We start from the raw sequence: 24,037 nt of genomic DNA on the forward strand, positions 1-24,037 counted from the left end.
AGAGGAAAACAATGACAGTAAGACATTAACCAGACACGTAAATGATTGAATGAATCACTGAATGGCATCTTTGGGGTAGGTGCATGTTAAGCTCGACACAGCAAAATATTCTTCAGACTTTGATCAGAACTGCTGGAGGGTGATATACTGACAGGCATGAAAAGACAGTCACAAGTTTTCAAGTCAGCTGAGCAAAGAGTGGATACACAGGTGAGTTTGATGTTTTTAGTTAATTTACTGTTTGTATTACAATATGTCATCATGGATTTCTTTTAATTTAATTAATTGCTGTTTGATAAGGAGTAATATATATTTTGCTTATAGCATTTTATGATTTTAATATTGATTGTGCAGACAGACTGGGTGCCACCAACAAAAAACAATTTTATCAAAGATTATTTGTAGTCAGAGCTCATCAAAACTTGGGTAAACATTAATCCATGTTTAAAATTTAGGTGCAGCTCTTACACAATGAAAAATTAATCTCTGTGTAGTAATTCAAAGTTTAGTGATGTAAACCCAAATTAGGAGCATGACTGCCTCTGTAGAGTTTTATCAACATAAAGTTGATTGCTTATCCAAAGTAAAGAAGAAATCTGTACTGTAATAAATCATAAAATGACCATGATATGTCATCAGAGATTAAGTAAACATGACATCACGACTGCAGCTTCTGTGTCCTCCTGTCACATTTCAATTCTGGGCCGAGATAACTTTTTGTACGCCTGTTTCATGTTAATTAAACTTAAAAATGAATGCTGAACGTTTCCCAGATGAGTGTCTATGAGTCATAAGAAATGATCAATAATCTTGTTGAAGGTGTAGATGTTTGTAACGGTTAATTGAGCAATATGTTAATGGAGAGTGTGTGTATTCAGAGCAGTGGGCTTTTGTTTTCAGGATAACAGGCTACTGATCAGCTTACAGTGGAGGACTTGTCTTTGCTTGTTATTGTCAGTTCACAGTGTTTCATGCATCCTGCGCTCCTGCAGAGCTCTTGCAGCTCGCCTAAGCCTCCCTGAGTCTGGGGTGGAGGAGCTGGGAGTAAACAACTCGCTTCAACAATAGACTGTATATTAAATAGGATTTCAACCTGTTTAAGAAACAGTCTAAGTTGAGCACCATTTAGCCCCATTATATCGGAGAGAAGGCAGACATCTCTATGGCTGATATCTCCAAAACTCAGCAGCTCATACCAAAAAAAATCTAGATGGATAAACAGCAGTACAGGCCAGGGGAAAATCTGTAAATATGTATTTTTGATTTGGGGTTGAAATGTCCCTTTAAAAGTTAAACCTCCTCAAGTCTAAGTATAAAGTTAATACTGGATCACATTTTAAATTGGAGTTCAAGTTTTGGTGCAACAGAATTCAACTCAATCTGGATTTAGAGTAAAAACTAATCTGAGGTTGAAAGAGATGTTTTAATCTAGTCTTAAATTTTAAGCTAGTTTAAAAGTTTGGTGCAACACAATATAAAAGTAAACCATGATTTTGAAAAATGAATCCTTGTTTGTATAACTAAGCCATAGTCTGCCTTTCTAACATATCCTAATAGTAAAAATGGATCCTATTTTTCTGTTTTTCAGTGAATCTCCTGTCATTCAGAATCTATCTGTACCCTCGGGGCAGGCTGTGATGGCAGTGGCACGGGGGCCGTTCTTGGCTGCTGTGCTGCTCCTTGTCTCCTCGGGGCTCCTTCGCTCCTCTCCCCTACCTGCCTGCACAGATCCCTGCACCTGTCAGAGAGCTCCCCTGCTAAACTGTTCCTCCTCTGGCCTCTCCCTGGTGCCACAACCCATCCAGGACTTTGTCACCGAGCTAGACTTGTCTCATAACCTCCTTGACTCTGTAACTCTCGACCGACCCCATCGTAAACTCAGAAGTGTATGGCTGGGAAACAACAATATCACACGCTTGTCTCTCTGCGTAGAGAGAGACCTGGGGGCCCGTCATGTCAGAGGTAGACATCTACATCACTTGAGACCTTGGAGCAGACAGGGGTGTGTATCTTGGGCCCCCGCCCTGCAGCTGCTATCTGTTGAGAGGAATCAGCTTGAGCAACTCCCAGAGGGTGAGTCAGTGTAATATCGTCATACACCCATATCTGTAACACTGTCACAGCACATAAACAGCTCAATAACCACTGCTTCCTGTGAGCATAAAGAAAATGTGTAAGTGTATTAAGACATATTTACTACTGTCAGTGTCACTGTTGCATGCTGGGATAGATGTCTTGTCTAACAAAGGTGCACACGCTGGGATCAAAATATCTTAAATAGATAGTTTCTCAGATATTTTGAAGTGAGGATGTATGAGGTACTTAAGTGTAGTCAGTGTATCAGTCATTGTCCGTTTAACACATTCACATCTAACACACATATTAACACTCAAAACACTTCCATGTCAGCTGTTGTTATCTATATATTCAGTGCATGAAAGTACAATGACTTCCTAAAGTCAGCAATTTTGATCTATGAAGAATTTTTCATGAGATCAAACTTAGACTGCCCATTTCAGTCAGATTATTTACTTAAGTAAAAGTTGCAAAAACGTAGTCTAAAAATACAGTAAAAGTACAGCAGTATTGGCAAAACGTAATAAAAGTATCAAAAGTAAAAGTACTCATTTGTAGGGTTGGGAGGGTTACTTTAAAAATATATTCAAATACAGTTACGTTCAACTGCTAGAAAATGTAATCAACAACCTAATGACAGCATCACAGAATTAAAGTAACTTGATCACTTTCCATTACTTTTGGATTACCTCAATACCAAATGGCGACATTGTTTGGCCTTATATAATGTTTTATGTTCATTGCTAGGTTTGTTAATTATTTGTCCAGATATTCCTTCCTCTGTTATGTATATTTATGTTAACAGAGGTAATTATGGACATTTACATGTACTTTGTTAATTATGTTTTTCAGTAAGTAGTAGTAGCATAACTGGATTTCTGTCTAGCTAACGTTAGCAGTTGATCTGTGTAGGTAATGTTTGCAGTAGGTCTGTATAGCTAATATTAGCGCTTGGCCTGTGTAGCTAACTAACGTTGTAAGTGTAATGGATTACAGTTACTTTTTTCCTAACCTGATATAGAATGTAGTCCACATCAAAGGATCACATAGAAATTGATGATGTATTCTTTATGTAATATTTTGCTGTTCAGCAGATTTAGTGGAATCTTATGATGACTTACAAACACCGTACATGTCCAAAGCCAGATGGTTACATAAAATGTCTATTGACTGGGTGGAAGCCAACATACGTATACGTTTATAACTGTATTATGAATCTTTGCCATGTGGTTTTAGTAGATCTGATGTGCATACTGTATATCTGTTTCAAACTAAAAGCCCTCGAGCATTTAATAAATGGTTGAGCCATATATTAGGTTTTGACCTAGTTTTGTTTCACTGTACAAGTGGCTCCAAAACATTTTGGCTTGTGACTCCTTAAATAAAGCATTACCTTATTTTGATCTCTTACCCCACGTATTGCATGGCTAAAGGGCATATTTTACAAAAAAAATGATGAATTATTATTAAGAATGATTTTATTGCTCCTCCAGAATGAAGGGTCAGGACTGTGTCCATAACAGTGATCTGTTATACACAGCAATGATCTGGTGTTTAGAAGTAACGGACATTAGAATGCTGTAATTAACCAATCAGAATTGAGTGTAACAAATTTTACAAATCTTTTGGGGGGAACTGTCCTTTTCCGAGTATTTGCCTCCAGACCCTTTACTTTGTGTTACTTAAATAAATGTTACAGGCCTGAAAATTGAAACTATGGAATTTATTTTTGGGATGAGCGGATTACTTTGTTTAGGACAACTTTTTGAGGTTCTTTCCTCTCCCATTTGGTGTCTTACAATCTATCTTGTAGCCTGCTTGACAGGACTGAACTCTTAGGCTGTGAATCGCTGGCCTTGACATAAATACCCCGTTTTGAAAATCATTTTTGTGTGGGTGGTTATGGATCCAATAGTGAAGTTGCAAAGTCAACATGATGAACAACTTTAATTACCCCCTGGAATGTTGTTGAGAAATGTCAATGAGTCAGGCCTGAAAGATACAGTAGCTCCACTTCGTAGACATATTGTTTGAGATATTCAAAAAGTAGTATGAGGTCTACTAAATTCAGTCATATAGTAGAGTATATCTACAAGATGTGTGCATTGCTGTTAGTGTCCTTTCATTTGATTCTCACGACTAAACAAACCCTCTTATTGATGGCCTTTATCTTTAGTACTTTGCTCCGCTCAGAAATAATTAAACCTCCCAAGATAATGACACTGTGCACCCTTCAGCCAGTCACAGTTTTTATTGACATTCCAGTAGCTCAAAGAAAGGTGTAAACATGCAGTCCAACTTTTACGCTTTCCCCTACATCGTGTTATTTCATAGAATTCCTTGAGCTTGTTTGAACATATGTGCGTTTCAGAGAAATGCATTCACCACAGTCCTTTTAAAGCCATGTGCGGACAGCCCATTTACTTAGTAAGAGCTGTGTTGACAGCCATAGACTCCTTTCCTGTTTGGTATTCAGCTCACAGAACCCTCGGTGCCTCTCTAATGAAGCACAGACCCACAGTGGCTTACTTCAGCCCAGCAGTCTCAGCGAGATTGTCTCTGGCGAGTGAAAAGGGGGAGACAGCAGGGGAGAATGAGCGCCACAGACAAATTCTTAGCCCCTAATTAGTCATATTGTAAGAATGTTCACATTGAAAATAAGCCAGAAGAATTTGGATGCATTTTATAGGTGAGGGGTAATTGAGACATTTTTACCATTCACTATATAGAAGTCCAAACAGAGAGTCAGTTTACATTATTTACTCTCCAGTGTTGAAAACTCTGCATCTTGCAAATCACAGTAAAAAAAAAAAGATAAAGCAGTACAGGTCTGAGAAGAGAAGAGACACTCTGACCTCTAATATTATAATTGAAACCCTGTAACATTCAGCACATTCCTCGCTCCCTTCAGGAGCCACCCCATTATGGTTACTGTTGAGTTCTAATTGAAGGTCTTGTTCTCTGTGATCCAGGGCTGGACGGTAGTGAGTCGTTACAGGTCCTGCAGCTGTCCTTCAACAGGATCTCAACTCTACGATCAACAGACCTCGGTCACCTTCCGCAGCTCGTAGAGCTTCACTTACAGCATAACCTAATCACAAGTCTCCATCCACAGACGTTCCAGGATTTGACCAAGCTCCAGGTAACACCGATTTTTGGATCAAGTTATTTAAAACATGCACTGAACATTCAGTATTCCAACAATAAACAGTGATGGCACATGGCATATTCATTTATTTATTTGCAGTGGCAGCTGGTAAATTTTTGGGGAGGTGGGTTGGGGGCCTATATTAAAAATAAGGCAAACATCTTAAGGTATCACATCACTGTATGTTGATATACAAAAAAAGGCCTGTAGTTGTATTTGCCAAACTAAATTAACATTTTTTAGGCTACTGGAACTTGTTTAGTTAAAGTAAGGTTGAGGTAAGTTATGGTAGTTCAATTAGTGCAAATACTTCATAATAATTACATTTCGTCTTACATATTATGCTGAAAGATTGAAGTAAGCAAAACATACCTCAACATCCCACAAACCTTCAGACAATGAAAGAAAATTATGAACACAGTAAAACCTATTAGAAAATAACAAGATTTAAATATGGTATTAGATTTGAAATTTAAAAATTGCCATGTTATGGCTTCAATTTACTTTTTGTGCATAAATTCTCCTTGGAAGATGCAAATTTCTCAGTGACTGTGGTTAAATGTTTTTGACGAGTTTCTACAAATTACCTACTTTAAGGTGAGTTGCCCACTTTTCTGTGCAATACAGTACTATTTAAAAGGACCAACACCACACATTCAGCTTCACACATCATCTCCAGTGGGTGAATGTAAATAATAATATTTACTCAAGTACTGTACTTAAGTAGAATTTCATCCAAATTATATTACTTTATTGTTCTACTCAACTATTTTGCTCCACTATTTCCCTGACAGGTTCACTTACTAGTTACTGACAGGCAGCATTTTACTGCACAATGGTTACTTTTACTTTTCATACTGATAACAGCTGATAATGCTTACATACCTTTACTCAAGTAAGGTTTTGAATGCAGGACTTTCACTTGTGGTGGAGTATTTTCACAACGCGGTATTAGTGCTTTTACTGAAGTAAAGGATCCGAATATTTTGTCCATCATAACTCACCCCTCTGCCGATCACCTGGTCCCAATGTGAGGTGATTGTTGTTCTCCACAGAGAATTTATCAGCTTCCTCAGATTGCTGTTGGTTTCTGATGTGGGGCTGATCAGGTCCAGCCTCTTTAACTCTGAGCTCTAATGTTCTCCTATCAAAAAACGTTATTTATGGTAACTTGACAGATTTTTTCTCCATTCTAGCTTGGAGATGCACTAAACTTCAACTATCAACACTTTCAATTAATTAAATTAATTGTCAAATGTAGATCGAGCTGCTCGCTCTCTGCTGCCACCTAGAGGTTGGTTGTGAGTAAACCAGCAGCATTCAAATGAATTCTGAGGGTGCAGGTAATGTGCACCCCACCAAGCTCCTATCTCTTGCATTGAGAGGATCGAACTGGGCATGCACAACTTACAGCAAGAGTCAATGGGCAATAAAACTGCAGCCCAAGTCAGAGACATGTGACCTATCCATAACAACGTAGAAAACACATTTTATTGCAGATTATACATTTTACCCACTAACTACACAATATTATCATCGCTCATTTAATAAATATACAGTATGTGTTTTCAAAGTAATTAAGTCTTCTTCTCTGAAGTTTTAGGATGTGGGGAGAGGTGGGGTGGGGCTTAGCGCACTATATTGACCAGCCACCATTATTTATTTGTTATAGCAATCATATTACATGTCTCAACATCTGCTGTATGTCCATATTGTGTCCCTCTCAAAGGTCCTTGATCTGAGCTTCAACAAGTTCACCAGTCTCCATCCTTTGATGTACCCTTCTCTGCATTACATCGGGGTTGATGTTAGGCTGGGTGGGAACAGGTGGCAGTGTGATTGCAGGATGCGCAGTCTAAGAAGGTGGATGACCTACGACAGCAGCAGAGGCCTGCAGACCTGGAGTGTGGTGTGTGCTTCCCCCTCCATCCTGTCAGGCAAAGACCTGCTGCAGTTGGAGGAAGATGACCTGAACTGTTCTGGTACAGAAAATAGGCCAGAGCTCCACCAGGATGTGACCGTTTACAGTGGCTCTGAGATACTGCTGTCTTGCTCTACAAAAGGTAATTCAGTCAAAAGAGTGTAAAATAACTTAATACATATATAACAATGTAAATCAGTCTAACTGCATGTCAATGTTGTCTTTTTTGTAGATTCAACGTGGTGGACACCCAGTGGTCAAGCATCTGCGAGCAACCCTGAGGCTGGTCTGCTCATCAGTGACATCACAGAGAGAGACACAGGACTGTATGTGTGTTTGTCTGAAGAACATGAAGTTGCGTCTGTTTTTAACCTCCAAATCAGTAAAGTAGGTGGTGCAAGAAGAAAAACAAGAAGTTTACCCAGAACCAGCCAACAAACAATCCCACAAGATGCCCAAAACAGGATAGGCGAAGAAAGGAATCAGGGAGCTACCCAGTCTCAATTGGCTCTGGCTGTGTGTCTCTCTATTTTATTCACATTTCTGATAGCCTTTATCCTTGGAGTCCTAGCAAGACCTTGTATAGATGTTCTTTGGAGAAGGATAACCAAAAAGAAAAGAACTGAAACTGAAGCCAACTCTGTCTCATCTGCAGAACAAAGACAATATGACAATGAGGCCTACTCCAATGGGGAGGAACAAGAAGAGAGGCCTGAAGGCTCTCACAGGGAAAGGAGAGTCACATTTAGCACGGTAGATTATAGAGAAAGCCCCAATGTACAATATTATGATACCGTAGCCAGTGGCGATCAGGAAAGCATTAATAGTGATTCAGAGGTTGAATGTGATGCAGCTAAGGCTGAGAGGGATACAAACACAGCTGGAGATTCAGGAAGTGAAAACAGCTTACAACAGAGTAGTCCAGACGAAAACCGGAGAGATGGCAGAAATGTCTCAGACCGCAAACATAACATAGAATTTGAACACATCCCAGATCCTGTTGAGCTGAAAAAGAAGAGAAGCTCATCTTCATCCTCAGATTCTTCACTATCTGACAAAGTATTTAATGAGGATCAAAGGCCCCAAAGAGACCACACAACACAACACAGCAAGTCTCGGCTGACAGAGGATTCTGTTCAGCAGAGAGCTGATTTCAAGGCAGCAAGAAAAGTAGAGGTGCCACAAATCTCCGTAGAGGGCAGTGAAATTCCTGGATTTACGTCTGAGCCTTTTGCAGATTGGTCACCACACAGGAAGGGCCCCAACTTAACAGACCCTGATCTGTGGCAAGAGACTGAAGAACAATTTGAATTTAGTGATCAAAGTAGTACTGTGGCACCCACCTCAGATAAACAGAAGAGGAATATGTCCAGCTCCAGCTCCTCTGTCAGTGAGGATGAAATTACAGAATACACTGTAAACTCAGACCAAGAGGAGCAGGAGAAAAATATAGACAGGAACCACAATAAACCTGACATCACTAATGCTTATCTTAAACAGGATGCTAGTTTTCAACAGAAGATCTATGGTGTAGACCCTATCATGCCTTCAGTGGGACTTAATCAGGGTGATTACAGATATGACACAGAAAGACGTGCAGAGAGACCAAAGCTCTCCTCTTCCTCTCATTCCAGTGACAGTGATGGGGAGGACTACACAGTCAAACAAGAAAAAGATAAAGGGAAGGGTAAGGAGAAGTCCCGTGGTGTATCTGACAGGCTAAGCAGCAAGATAGTAACAAGAGAGGGGGATACCATGAAGAAAGTTGAACCCATGCCACGCACAAAGTGGCCTGTACCTAATTTGGTTATTAAAAGTCAAGACAAGAGTCTGGATGCCAGAGCATCTTCACCACCAGCAGCTTATTCATCCTCTTCAAGCAGTGAGAGTGAAGCAGACATTGCAGACCTAAAAATGGAACAGAATACAAGCAGAGTGAATGCGGGGATCAAAATCAATCAGCCAGGAACGCTGTCAACTGACCTGGATCGCCAATGTATCCCCCAAATCAAGAGGTATTCGGATGTCAATGCCCCATCATCAGCATCTGATTCAACTTCTAGTGATGAGAGTGCAGATGAAATAACAAAACACATAAAAAGGCAAGAGAAAGGAGGTGTGGATATGGCAGGGCTTCCAATTAAAGAGTATCAATCTTTAAACTATGATTATTTGAACCCACCACGGCCTTCCCAAAATCTTGGCAATGTTACTCCCATCAAGAGGCATATGGATATCAGAGCCCAATCACCACCTCCTGATTCATCTTCTAGTAGTGAAGATGAAACACACCACAGAAAAAAGCAGGAGCAAGGGCAGGTGCCCATGGCAAGGCTTCCAGTTAAAGTATCTCAAACTGTAAGTCATGACCCACAAACACAGTGGCCTCTCGTAGATCTTGAACACACTACAAAAGTCAAGAGGCGTCTAGATATCAAAGCACCATCAAAAGCCTCTGAATCGTCATCTAGTAGTGACAGTGAGGACGAAACAACACACCACACAGAGAGGCCAGGAAAGATGGACATTGCAGGACTTCCATTTCAAGTATCTGAAGAAAAACATCATGATCCAGAAATATGGTGGCCTCTCATAGATCTTGAACACACTACAAAAGTCAAGAGGCATCTAGATATCAAAGCACCATCACCACCTCCTGATTCATCTTCTAGTAGTGACAGTGAGGATCAAACAACAAGCCACAAAGAAAAGCAGGAGCAAGGGCAGGTGTACATGGCAAAGCTTCCAGTTAAAGTATCTCAAACTGTAAGTCATGACCCACAAACACAGTGGCCTCTAGTGGATCTTCGAGATATAAAAGGGCCATCACAACCTTCTGAATCGTCATCTAGTAGTGACAGTGAGGGTGAAACAACACACCACACAATGAGGCCAGGAAAGGTGGGCATTGCAGGACCTCCATTTCAAGAATCTCAAGCAAGACATAATCCACAGTGGCCTGCCCTAGATCTTGAAAATACTACAAGTATCAAGAGGCGTCTAGATATCAAAGCATCATCGCCACATTCTTCTAGTAGTGACAGTGAGGATGAAATGCATCATACAAAAAAGGAGAGGCCAGAGCTGGGGACAACTGTAAGGCTTACATATCAAGAATCTCAAAAAGCAAGTCATGATCCAGATACCCATCTCAAAAGGGATGTAGATATCAAAACACCATCACCCGCTTCTGATTCGTCATCTAGTAGTGACAGTGAGGATGACGCAATATACCACATAAAGAAACAGGAGCAAGGGAAGACAGACATGGCAAGGGTTGTGGTTTCTCAAACTCTAAGTGATGTCCCACAAACACAGTGGCCTGCCCTTGATCTGGAGCATACTACACGCATCAAGAGGCGTCTAGATATCAAAGCACCATCACCTGACTCTAATTCATCTCCTAGTAGTCACAGTGAAGATGAAACATGCCATTTAGACAAGCAGAGGCCAGGAAAGGTGGGCACTGCAGGACTTCTGTTTCAAAAATCTCAAACAGAAAGTCATGATCCAGAAACACAGTGGCCTGCTGTAGATCTTGGTAATATGATTCGCATCAAGAGGCGCTTGGATATCAAAGCACCATCACCAGCTTCTGATTCATCTTCTAGTAGTGACAGTGAGGATGAAACAACACACCACACAAAGAAGAAGGCAGAGCTGGTGGGAATTGCAGGGCATCCATTTCAAGAATTTCAAACAAAAAGTCATGATCAAGAAACACAGTGGCCTGCTGTAGATCTTGGTAATATGATTCGCATCAAGAGGCGCATGGATATCAAAGTACCATCACCAGCTTCTGATTCATCTTCTAGTAGTGACAGTGAGGATGAAACAACACACCACATAAAGAAACAGGAGCAAAGGAAGATAGACATGGCAAGGGTTCCAATTAATGTCTCTCAAACTCTAAGTGATGTCCAACAAACACAATGGCCTGCCCTTGATCTTGAGCATACTACACGCATCAAGAGGCGTCTAGATATCAAAGCACCATCACCTGACTCTTATTCATCTTCTAGTAGTGACAGTGAAGATGAAACAGGCCATTTAGACAAGCAGAGGCCCGGAAAGGTGGGCACTGCAGGACTTCCGTTTAAAAAATCTCAAACAGAAAGTCGTGATCCAGACACACAGTGGCCTACCCTAGATCTTAAGCATACAACTACACACATCAAGAGGCGTCTGGATATCAAAGCACCATCACCAGCCTCTGATTCATCATCCAGTAGCGGCAGTGAGGATGAAGCAACACACCACACAAAGAAGAAGGCAGAGCTGGTGGGAATTGCAGGGCATCCATTTCAAGAATTTCAAACAAAAAGTCATGATCAAGAAACACAGTGGCCTGCTGTAGATCTTGGTAATATGATTCGCATCAAGAGGCGCATGGATATCAAAGTACCATCACCAGCTTCTGATTCATCTTCTAGTAGTGACAGTGAGGATGAAACAACACACCACATAACGAAACAGGAGCAAAGGAAGATAGACATGGCAAGGGTTCCAATTAATGTCTCTCAAACTCTAAGTGATGTCCAACAAACACAATGGCCTGCCCTTGATCTTGAGCATACTACACGCATCAAGAGGCGTCTAGATATCAAAGCACCATCACCTGACTCTAATTCATCTTCTAGTAGTCACAGTGAAGATGAAACAGGCCATTTAGACAAGCCAAGGCCAGGAAAGGTGGGCACTGCAGGACTTCCGTTTAAAAAATCTCAAACAGAAAGTCGTGATCCAGACACACAGTGGCCTACCCTAGATCTTAAGCATACAACTACACACATCAAGAGGCGTCTGGATATCAAAGCACCATCACCAGCCTCTGATTCATCATCTAGTAGCGGCAGTGAGGATGAAGCAACACACCACACAAAGAAGAAGAAGGCAGAGCTGGTGGGAATTGCAGGGCATCCATTTCAAGAATTTCAAACAAAAAGTCACGATCCAGAAACACAGTGGCCTGCTGTAGATCTTGGTAATATGACTCGCATCAAGAGGCATCTGGATATCAAAGCACCATCACCAGCCTCTGATTCATCTTCTAGTAGTGACAGTGAGGATGAAGCAACACACCACACGAAGGAGAGTCCAAAGTTGGTAGAAATTGCAGGACTTCTGTTTCAGAAATCTCAAACAGTAAGACATGATACAGAAACACAGTGGCCAGCTGTAGATCTTGGTAATAATACTCACATCAAGAGACGTTTGGACATCAAAGTCCCGTCATCATCTCCTGATTCATTATTAATTGGAGGGAGGACAATCCATACAGCGGAAAGAAAAAGTTCCTCATCAAGCAGCTCAGACGAGCAAGGGGAGGGTATGGAAGATTTAAGCAACCCGCCAACAACAGTAGAACCAGATCCAGATTCAAGATGGTTTCAGCTGGGTCTTAGCAGTGCCTTCCATGTCAAAAGACGCCTGGATATCAAAGCACCATCACCACAACCAGATCCGATTCTTAGTAGTGTATCTCCAGGCTATCAACAATCTGAATTGAACTCTTCCAGCAGTGACTGTGAAGATGAGAACAGAAACCATGCAAAACTAGGAGTATCTGCCATATCAAAGACCTCCAGATCTCCAAAGACCCCAGTGATAAACACTCCTCATAGTCTAAACACAGACTATATCAAATTAGAAAAGTATACAGTCATTACAGATGAAGTAGGGGATAAAATGACAAGTGACAACATCATGGCAACACCACTAATAAACCCAGAACTTGAGTCACGGTGGGCCACAATGAATCTTGGAATCTCCCGCTTCAGAAAGCGTCTTGAAATCACATCACATACACCACCTGAACCGCCAAATCTGCCCTCATCACCTCCACCCGACTCCTTCTCCTCTTCCAGCAGTGAAAAGGAGAATGGGAGTCAAAGCAGCAAAACAAGACAAAAGAGGAAGGGAATTGCAATGCAAGGAAACATACAAAGAGAATCATCTCTAACTCCTAAAAACAAACCAGTGGTTAAAGAGGGATTAAGGAAAGACTATAGCCTGACCAAAACTAAAGAAAAGTCAAACATCCCCAATACCAAGAGGTCTCTGGATATCAAAAGGGAAGCATCCTCTAGCAGCAGTGAGAATGAGACGATGGACCACAGTGTACCTGATCTCAGTCGTGGTGTCCCACGAGTTAAGACAAATCTGAATGTGAAAGCACCATTACCAGGTTCAAGTAATTCCTCATCTTCGAGCAGTGAAAGTGAAAATGAGGTGACAGGAGACAGCGCAAAACAAAGCAGACATGCATCAAATATGTCAGGAATGACAGAAGACTCTATGATCACATATAAGCGTGTAATTTTCAAACCTTCATCACCAACTAAAGACGATACAAACCAAAGACATACAGGGGTTGAAGTTATAACTGTTGCACACCAAAGTCCATCCCATGGTGCAGGAGGCAGCAATGCATCTCTTGCCCCAAGGAGAGTTCCCAGTATGAGCTTTGATGATGTCGTAAAGAAAAGGATCGAGGAGTCCAAAAGCACGACAGATGTGGATGTGCCACCTGAGATAATGTGGACTGGCCTTGGTTGTCAACTGCCTGACCTTTCTGTTTCCAGTCCGAGGAGACAACTGGATGTAGGGTTATTGACTCCACAGCGGGCTCCACCTAGTGATTCTCTTGCATCCATCAGAGCTCTTAACACATTTGAAAACTCATTCAGAAGCACGAATGAGGGGGCTGTGCCTGAGGATAGGAGGGAAAGGAAAGGCCTCAGTGCCCTAAAAGCTATGTCATCGGAGAGACGAAAGTGGGACACTCAAGGTGAAAATTCAGGTAAGGGTGCATCTACTCTTTTTGAAGACCATGGTCCACAAGTTGCTACCAGTTTTAACAATCAAAAGTCTGTAGAGGACATCAAGCCCCTTGCCAAACAGCCACTAACACAATTACATCTTTCTTCTATTTCAGTTACAGATTTGCTGGATGGTATTCCCCACTACAGGAGGCATGACATTGGAGGTACTGAACCACTGCAGCAGGCTCCACCTCCGATTCCAGCAACACCACCACCATTTGAGGCAGTAGAGCTTAAATGGAATTCTCCACAGAGCAATAAGAAACAAGGCTCAGATGGCACCAGATACAATCTACAACAAGAATCTGACCCTTCTTCAATTATGTCACCTGACGTATCAGTCTATTTTGAATCCTCAAACATTAGTCATGTTTGATAAATAAGTTGTTACAACCTAAATGCTGACAAAATTAGCCAATTAGTGGAATTGTTTGGTCTTAATTTGGCTAGTGTATCACACAAATAATGTGAATTATCTATTCTATATCTAAGTATTAACCTTGAAATGAAATGTAACTAAGAATTTATTGTATGGACTGTTGTGGTGTGCTGTAGAGTACACCACCTTTATCTTTCAGATTTGCCTTATTTCTGTAAATCACAAATGTCTTCCTGTAATTACGTTTGTAACAAGAATCCATATCATCTTCATAATCATGCATTATTAATACACTTTGGAGACCTTCATATAACCCTGTCTGTAAACAATATGATGCAGGGCCTTTGTTTGTAGCAGTAAGTACATTTAAGTAATGATGATTGTATTACTGACAATGTTTAATATTTTTTGTTATGGACAAACTATTAAGAACCCAATTATAAGCCAGTAAGTTAATAAACCCTTTTATTTATGTATATAGACATAGGTTATAGTGAAAACAGACATATAGACACTTACATAGTTTACATACATATATACAGTTGGGACAAGGGTGTTCATCCTCCTGCATTGTCATGGGAGAATACTAAAACATTGATTTCTACACAGTATTTGGTAAGCAATCCAACAACTACTTCAATCTTTGATGTTATGCTGATGATTGATGCATTGTAATGACAAATAGAGGCTTTCATATAATTTCAACTGCACTGGATTTCAATGACATGAGAGCTGATGTATGTTATCTTCACAACAAAGTCCAATGTGTATTTCATGTGTCATGACAGTGGAGTGTAAAAGTTGCAAAAGAAGCAATGTACTTCCAATAAATAAAATAAGATTCTGTATACTGGCTGCAGCCACTTAATGTTTGACAGCATTTGTAAGAATGTAGATGATGGGGTAAATGCAGGAGGGAACTCCTGTTCCACCGTGAGGTTACAGGTGTGTTCCAGGTCTTAATAGACACAATCATGTTGTTTATCAGAATTAAGATAACATGATCGTGACTATCAAATTAAGCACAAAACACTTGCACAAATTCCTGTACAAAACAAAAAACGCATTTGGAAAAATGTTTTCAAAAAATCTCATCCATTCACAAAAGGCTCTGTTGGAGCATGCATGCAAATATTAAATCTGACGTTTCAGCATCACACCACAGCCAAAGACAAAAATTTATACATGTGTTACAAGAACATTATACTAGGCAAAAAGAACAGCATAGCATCATCACACAGTTCCAAACTGTCAGTGTCCATTGATTTGATTAGATCCTACGGGTGGTACAAAGCAATGCTGTCAGCAAACCTACCTTTCTACTCAAGCCTTAAGGACCTCGTCCTGAGAGGGTCACTGGTCTTCCACTGTAGTTATATTAACACTGTCAGTGTTGGGAGAGATGCTACTAGTAAGAGGAGACCTGAAACTATCAGTGGACTAAGGGGGACAAAACAGATGCCACATATCAAGACAAAATGGACACCAACTAGCTCTATGTCAACTTATAACACAGCCCAAACAGTCTGAATTCATCCTGAAATAATCCCTGACCACTCAGTGTGTCTGTGTGTGCATAAGTGTGTGTGTGTGTGTTGTATGTGTTCACATGTGTATATACATTTGGGTTTATTGGTATGTGTGTGGGACACACGAAGTGATTTCCATGTTTTGAGGCACAATAATACTCTTACCTACACAACGTAGATACATAAATTGGTCATTAGACCAATAAATGCTGATCAGAGCACTAGTGGCTCACCGCTGTACTGTAATAAGAGTTAATAAGCAGCAATGCTGATTTGTTTGGTGTTATGAGGTCTGAAGCCTTTGCAGGGGGTTAGCAAACTGTTAGCATTAGTTGGAGCAAAACAGCAGGAGGGAACAAAAACTGGAGGGAGAAAAAAAAATCACTGGCACAAATCAACAGTAAACAACACAGGTATCAGAAACCTGTGATCAACCATTTGACACAGTGTGCTTCTTGAAGAACTCCTATATAACTCAAAATATGACGAACAATAGTTAGTTCCACCTGTCCAGAAAAGCTCAAGTTCAAGTTCATTGCACAGATATACTGTAGAATATTTAAATGTGCCCAGGTCAAAGTGACCCTGTTTAAGACTCAGACACAATGCATGAATGGTCACTTCTGTTGGTTTCTCTGTGCTGAAGACAAGGGGGGAGGAGTGGTTCTCCCACACAATACCATTCTGCTTCCTTCATCATCATCCACGTATGATACCATGTTATCCTAACACAGACAGCAATATGACATGTCACAGTGAGAGAGAGCAATGCCACTGGGGATTGCTGCAAGCTTGCCCACTATGCAACTTCGGTAGGGAACATAACTCCACAATGGCAGCTCTCCGCCTCCGTGCTCTGGGCAGCAGCATGCACCCAGGCTGCAAACCCAGCATCCCCACCCTAGCCCACCCACAGCCCGAACCCCTCCTCTACCAGGAAGCACCCACTGTCACTGCTTTACCATTTTTATATTGTTTACTTATTGGTTGTTGATTCTCATAGTCGTTGTTGTCACAGTTGTGTTTTTTTTCCATTTTTCCATTTCACTCTGCTCCTATGACATCTGTCTTTCCTTGTACCATTCCACAAACTCGTCCAACAAAACTGGCCCTGATGAAAGAATGAAACAGGGTATAAGAGATTATATCTGTGTGACACTCACATAAAGCTCTGTTGTCATATTTATGTGTAGATGTGTGTTCACTCACAGGCACCATCTTCATCATAGTTACTGAGGTCCAGGTTGATTGTCCTGCTGAACTCTAAAACATTGCACCATTGGTCTTTGTTGATGACTTTGTACTTGGATTGCTGAGGGATAATAAATAAGGACATTATATTACTACAGGACAAAGACATTTAAGTTTCAACTGAGGCGGCAAAATTTATCAAAATTTTATCTAAATTGCAATTTTGCTGTCTGCAAGGAGGTGCAATATTTGCTAAAGCAAAATGTGTTTTAAATGAATGTGAACGTTATGAGGCAGATATTTCCTGTCCTACACATCAGATTCTACAAACTACAAAAAAAAAAGAAAACATCTTCATTTGGTGCAGATTCCTGGGGAAAAAATCATGCAATTTCAGTCCAAATAACTGCAATTAGATATTTTTTCAAAACCACTCAGCAGTAGCTTCGACAAGCCTATTCTAGGTCAAACAGATTTCCAAACTATCTTATACAGAAGTGGTTCTTAACCTGGGGTTTTGCCCCCCCCAAGGGGTTCACAAGACTTTCAGGGGTTTGCCAATGGCTATGAAGAATAACATTTAAATACTGTAGCAAGCAACATGGAATGAGAGCCAGTAAGCAGCTCTCAGTAACATCAGCCTCTTAAAAACCAGACAAGAATTCAAAAATATGCAAAATACAACTGGCCTCAAGAAATGCAACAGCCCACTCACTAATGGTTAAATCTACGAATCAACACAAACCAAAAAGTAACATTTGTATTATGTAACATAAAACAGCAAACCCAACTACTCAGTCCAGCAGAGTAAGCATGATGGGAAATGTGGGCTGTATTTTAGAGAATGGAGTAGTTTTCACATTGCACCGTCTGTACCAGCCGTAAAATTTTGTCAAGCAACTCTAGCTAGTTTCATTAACTACCATTTGCAACAACTACTATGGAGCGATTCCTTCTCAGATAAAGTATTCCAGCACAAGACTCAAACCAGCAGGAGACTGGACAGGAAATGGAGTCTGTGTCTCAAGGTGGCTAACCTGAAAGTCAAACAGTAGCACCATCAACTGAGAAATGCAAGGCGCCGGCCTTCTCAACCAAACACAGAGCTCCCACCAAGCTTCAAAGATATCACCCGGACTTTCTGCAAATATGATATTTTGTGGGGGTCACAAACATCAGCCTGATTATTCTGGGGGATCATGACTCCAAACTGGTTAAGAACCACCGTTACAACTACTGTATGCGGTGGAGGAAACTTTGAAGATGACGCTTACCTCTAAAAACTGGTTAAACACAGGAAACAGAGGCCACGTCTTTCCCAGAAGAAGCCCCAGCATGCACTTGGCTGTGTTCAGGTCCAAACTCCTCTGATCCTTTTCCTGTCCAATCAAAACACCCAAAGCTTTGTGAAATCAATGCATCAACTTCACATTTGTCTCATAACATCATTATCATCAACATTAGTCCAACACAAAACAGGCTCCCTCCTGAAAACACTGCTGTTACTATTAATAAAATCTAACACTGTTATCACGATCACTGTGTCATGTTTTCATTCACCATTTGTATTTTCATTCACGGCATCAGAGTTGCTTTCCTTAACCCTGTAGACCCCTTGTAATGTTAAAAACATTCCCAGTGCATAAAAACACAGAAAATTAAGTTCTGAGCTTTGTATTGTAGATACTAAAAGTTGTCATCGGGTACCAGAATCATAACACAGAGATCAGTGATCTTTTTTCAAGGGTTCAATCTGGTTTCCACGTGCAAATCTATAAAAAGCACCCCTCTCTTTATAATCTTATGCATGCTATAAGATTTTGTTGTAAGACAGATCCTGGCCCACTATGCATCATGGAAAGCGATGAAGACATAAACTCAAGCTCTTTGCTCAATATCACATCACATAATCACCGTCAGTAAACAGCAGGACCTACTCGTCTCTCACTGATGGAGATGGATGATATTTTCTAGGGGAGGACTGATCGGGTCACAGTGACTTTTCCACATCTAAATTAGAAAATTTCAAATTCTCACATGATGTGCCAAAAACAATACCTACTATCCAATTACTGTTGTTTGTTGTTATAACATAGCTGTGTGGGTTAAAATGTGGGACATTTTATTGTGAAATCCTAGCGTGAGCCACTGACAGATTTGTTGCTGTCAGACTCTGAATTTTGTCTCAGGAAACAGAGAGGGAGAAATATTTCTCTTAGACTAAATTCATGTTATCATAGCTATTAGCAGTTTTAGTGCTACTTTTTGTTGCTTTTTTGAAATATGTTGAATCAGACTTGGTCTAAAAAGCCACATAGGCCACATACTTGGTATTAACTTAAAGAGGAAGTTGTGTTTTTAAATTGAAAACAACTGAGATAGAGTCGTTTGTCTGAATCAAGTATGAAAATGCTCATTTAAGTGAGGATTCTGGGGGAACTGCAGCAACATAGTTCTACTGAGGTCTAGAGGGTTAAATCATGGTTCAATATCTACATGTGGGAAAAGTCAGTTCTAAGTAAATAGGCAACACATTTGATAAGTGCGTGTCCCAGTCAAACTGGAAAACGATCTTGACCTAGTCACAACATGAAGATGAAGTCTGTCTGAGGTCTACCTTGAACAAGGCTACTCAGGAATTTCAATCAGGGTAATTTAGCACGGATTTTACATCTTAAATGAACTGAATTAAATTTGTTTAGGAATGCTGCGCATGGGAGCATTTTTGCAGAAAGGACGTTGCTTGACTCACCCGAGCAAAATCAAAGGCATATCTATAAATGAGCTTAAAACTGGTGCTGTCGTTTAGGACTGATCTCAGGTAGTCGAGCGAGTTCCTCAGCCTCTCTGTGGAGTCGCACCTGACAACAGCAGAAAAAGTGCCTTAGACATACTTGCGAGTTCAGCACATGTTCATCTGAGCACCAAGGAAATTCATTCTAGAAAGACATGACAAGAGACAGAGAAAACACAGCAGTCTTGCAAACAGCATGCCAAAATAACAGACAAAAAGTAGGTAAGTGACATACTGCAGTGAGCCCATGCCTCTCAGCCACTCCTGGAGAGTGAAATATCCCATACTCTGGGCATCCAGCTTCCAAGCCAGAACCAGCATCACCACCTGGGCACAAATGACAACCTTTATAGCCACAGACATCCTTAAATAGAAGACGTGTCAGTCCATTTTATCCATCTGTCAAATTAAATGACAAGTCTATTACATGTCAAGCACAGAAAACAACTGTCCGCAATAATAATTAAAACAGCGAACAAGAATGATTAAGTAGTGACCTTGAAGTGACACTACATCTACAATTTTTTTGTGAATAAATAATTACTGACTGTATAATTATATATGAAATGAAAAGACATTGTAATCACATAACCACAGCCAGAAGGACATCAGAAATATTTGCTTGGTCTGACTGGCAGAAAGAGAGACAAACAGTGACACCATACAGATGTAACCTCACTGCAAGACTTGTCTAAATAAGCAAAAGTCAGAAAATATGCTTACATTCTCTGGCTCCACGCCAATGTCCTCGCAAAACTTCTCCATGCCCTCTGGACCCACCACATCGTCACAACCTATTTTAGACAGACAAGCGTCAGGCCACATATAGCCTCAACTGCACAAGTGGAGCTAAAAATGTATGCCATTGATCAGCGGTTAAATGTTGGAAGGGCTGCAGACATTTTTTTTTTTATTATCGATTGATCTGTCAGTCAATTTCTCAATTAACTGATTAGTTTTTGGGTCCATAAAATGGAAGAAAATGATGGAAAATTTTGATCATTGGTTGCCAAACCCCAAGGTGACACCCTCAAATGTCTTGTTTTGTTCACAACCCAAAAATATTCCGTTTATTATCATAGAGGACTAAAGAAACCAGAAAATCTTCACATTTGAGAAGCTGTCAATCAGAGAGTCTAGACATTTTTTCAATTACACAAGATGATTAATCAATTGCCAAAATAGTTGGCAATTAGTTTAATACTTGAAAATTAAACAATTAATTGATTAATAGTTGCAGCTCTAAATGTGAATAAACCAAGACTGTAGTGACACAGAACCTCACCTGCATATTCATAGAACCACTCCAAGCATCTTTTACTGGAAAACGTCTCCTCCTCGCGGATTTGTGATGTTTCATGTTTTCTGAAAACACTGCAGATGAAAAGAAAGTTGTGGTCACAAGCTCAGGAGCAAAACTACAAGCACAGTGCAGAAGTGGTTACTGGGAACTAAAAAGGGGTTTTCTATTATAGTTAGGGATGCACAATAAATATCAAGGCTGACTACTAGCTGATAGTGGGAGATATATTATATTTTATTAGATATGTTATTATTTATTACATTTATTTATTATTATGATAACATATGATATATTTTACAGATAATGTAACCATTTAATTTTTTTCTGTGAAATGCTCTATAAAAGCCAAAGTATATCTGTGAAGTTTCTTAGTAGAAAAAAATAAATTAACATTTGAAGAGTCAGACTTGTTCTTTGTTTTTGTTGTAATCGTGATGTCAGATTTGGTTCAGTCAGAGTTATGGAATATTATATCATCCATCTTTTCTCACTAAATCGTAGCCTTTCTTATCCTCGGGTTTGCATGAACTACAGGTTATATGAAATTCTTTTTTAAAACACAAAAATGTGAAATTATTGATAATCTCACCTGTATCAACCATGAGAAGCATGTAACTCAGTTCAAATCAGTATTTTGGTGTTGGCTGATAAAACCATCCATATTGTGCATCTCTAATTATAGCGTTCCTAACAGCAAGACGAGGACTACAATCTATACGCACACATTCCTTTTTAAAACCCACAATACTGAAGTGCTCCTACAAAAATGAGACAGACACTGACTTAAAGGTATGCTACCTAAGTGGTTGTTCTAAAAAATGTTTAAAACTCTTCTTGTCACACCTGTCCTGACGACTTTTCTTGGCTGACATGTCATCTCCAGCAGAGGGTCTCCTCTTTTTCCTAGGAGGCATGGCTCTGGAGCAACAAGCTAGTGGAGGAAGTGGAAGACAGAATAAAAGTAGGGTAGTTGTAAGCAATACATTGATGATGCTTTTTTCCATCTCTTGCTAAATAGCCGACAGTCCAATTCAAAAGGACACACCATTTTGGCAGTAGTTTGATGACTGCCAGTGTTTTACTATGAAACACACAAGGCCCAGCTGAACTATTACCTGAGGGGTGGCTGTCCTGTCCAACGTCTTCTGTCAGGTTCTATCAAAACAAATACATAAAAAACACCACATGCTTGTGAGCAGCAGGACATACATGTACACAGTGCACACTCATATGTAGAATACACAAGCTGCCAATATGTATTTACCAGCCTGTGCAAGGTGTGGTGGATCTTATGGATGCTGGCCAGTGTAGTCAAGTGGGAATTCAGCTGAAAATCTATTTCCAACAAAAATAAAAATAACATCAAAAAATCAAACTAAAGCATAAGACAAAACCTCCTGCTCCTGATCAAACTTGGTACAAGGGTACAAGAAGGTTACATCATCACAGCAACATCAACAAGAACCTATGATTTTAGTTTTATGTCAGTAATCAATAAAGACTCTACGGGGATCACATTATTTCGCTCTGATTTTTAACTCAGGAGTTTAACGTTACGTTTCAGAAAGCGACAGGAAAATATATCACACGAATGCGGGAGTGACTCTCTGCATTCCTTCAAAGACATACAAACTCGAAAATACATAGATCGTGCATGCTACCTTGCCGCCAAATGTCATCTATACATTCCCGTTCAGAAGCTGTCATCAAAATCCGACGCTTTTAATTGATTTCCAGAGGCCAGAACCACGCAAAAAACACAGCCGAGCAGATAGCACTAGCTGCATACCTAAAATAGCAGTGCAGACGCGCAACTTGCACAGAGTTTACAAAGTATCTAGAGAGTTAGGTGTATGGGCGTTGTAGTCCATTTCCTTCAAAGAAGACATTGGAACCTAAGCGGTGGTTGGGATACTAAACTACAACTCCCAAGCCTTCACAAACAACTACTTCTTTCAGACCCCTCTACCCCCCAACATTTACCCCAACTGATTGAATGCATTTTACATTGTTTTTAAAAAAAATTAACATACTGTGCTTACTAGCAGATAAGCATTGCGCAGACGTTTTGCAACTGGTGGCGTCGGTGCCGCAAAGCCGGACAGCGCTGCTGCTGCACCAGGCAGGCAATGAAACATGTTTTACACAACTGCGTCACAATTTTCATTCTCTGTAATAGTCCGCAGTTGACCAGAAAATTGACCTATTTACAGTGGCATAACGTTGAACCCAAGTTTGAGGTGAAACGCACAGTGCATCCTTAGTAAAGATGAATATAAAGACCACAACGCACCGATTACCATCGAAAACCCTGTGAAATTAACTAACGTCGGCTGCATTCAACCGAGCACTGCTAACGCTACACAAAAAATAACTTCAGGAAAGCTGCCGAATCAAATATAACCTCTTGCAGTTCCAAAACAAGTGAAATTACACAAGCTATGCTTCCTTTGTTGTCGCCCAAGACAGCACTGGCAAATACAAAGAGACCAGCAAATAGCACGGAATTCATTCGTTCTCATCAAACCCTACAGCACAACGGGCTAAAAGTAGATGTAGAAACAAAAAGCGTCTGTCTGCTTCTCTACAACTAACTCTCCAGTCTTCCTCAAGGCTCGTAATTTGATGCAGAAAAGCCTCTATAACGTTACTACTTACTTGCCGCATCAGAGTGCATTTTTATGAAACATACAACTGTCTGTGGGAAGTCCGCAGACCGGCCAATAGGCGGGCCTTGTCAACGTAAACCACGCCCGAGGACGATGATTGAAACCGAACCCGCTTACTTCCCGCCCACACTCACTGTTGATTGGCCATTCAAGCTGTCATCTCATGTGAAGGAGGAAAAAGAAATAGACCCCTCCCACACTCA

General features: G+C 40.4%; 2 protein-coding genes across 5 annotated transcripts; one reads left to right on the top strand and one right to left on the bottom strand.

Annotated features, from left to right (window-relative positions):
* The first annotated feature begins 112 nt into the window (after positions 1-112).
* lrrc66 (leucine rich repeat containing 66) lies at positions 113-15,196 on the top strand. Its single transcript, XM_084722787.1, has 6 exons — positions 113-210; positions 1,589-2,073; positions 5,049-5,218; positions 6,954-7,287; positions 7,378-13,947; positions 14,083-15,196. The coding sequence occupies exons 2-6, from the start codon at positions 1,638-1,640 to the stop codon at positions 14,343-14,345; spliced, it is 7,773 nt and encodes a 2,590-aa protein (XP_084578913.1). The 5' UTR covers positions 113-210; positions 1,589-1,637; the 3' UTR covers positions 14,346-15,196.
* On the bottom strand, positions 14,797-23,895 carry dcun1d4 (DCN1, defective in cullin neddylation 1, domain containing 4 (S. cerevisiae)). 4 transcript variants are annotated; one of them, XM_084722790.1, is made up of 11 exons: positions 23,824-23,895; positions 22,430-22,500; positions 22,281-22,320; positions 22,009-22,096; positions 21,148-21,236; positions 20,586-20,656; positions 20,098-20,189; positions 19,821-19,929; positions 18,343-18,447; positions 17,087-17,189; positions 14,797-16,988 (listed from the first exon to the last, which is right to left on the bottom strand). In XM_084722790.1, the coding sequence occupies exons 1-11, from the start codon at positions 23,840-23,842 to the stop codon at positions 16,933-16,935; spliced, it is 843 nt and encodes a 280-aa protein (XP_084578916.1). In that variant the 5' UTR covers positions 23,843-23,895; the 3' UTR covers positions 14,797-16,932. The 4 variants fall into 4 exon arrangements, with proteins under 4 accessions (XP_084578916.1, XP_084578918.1, XP_084578915.1 ...); XM_084722792.1 differs by lacking the exon at positions 23,824-23,895 and adding an exon at positions 23,208-23,802; XM_084722789.1 differs by lacking the exon at positions 23,824-23,895 and adding an exon at positions 22,827-23,152.
* Positions 23,896-24,037: the final 142 nt, after the last annotated feature.

Source organism: Lutjanus erythropterus, chromosome 7 (assembly GCF_056507025.1).
Source record: "Lutjanus erythropterus isolate fLutEry1 chromosome 7, fLutEry1.hap2, whole genome shotgun sequence".
NCBI lineage: Eukaryota > Metazoa > Chordata > Actinopteri > Lutjaniformes > Lutjanidae > Lutjanus > Lutjanus erythropterus.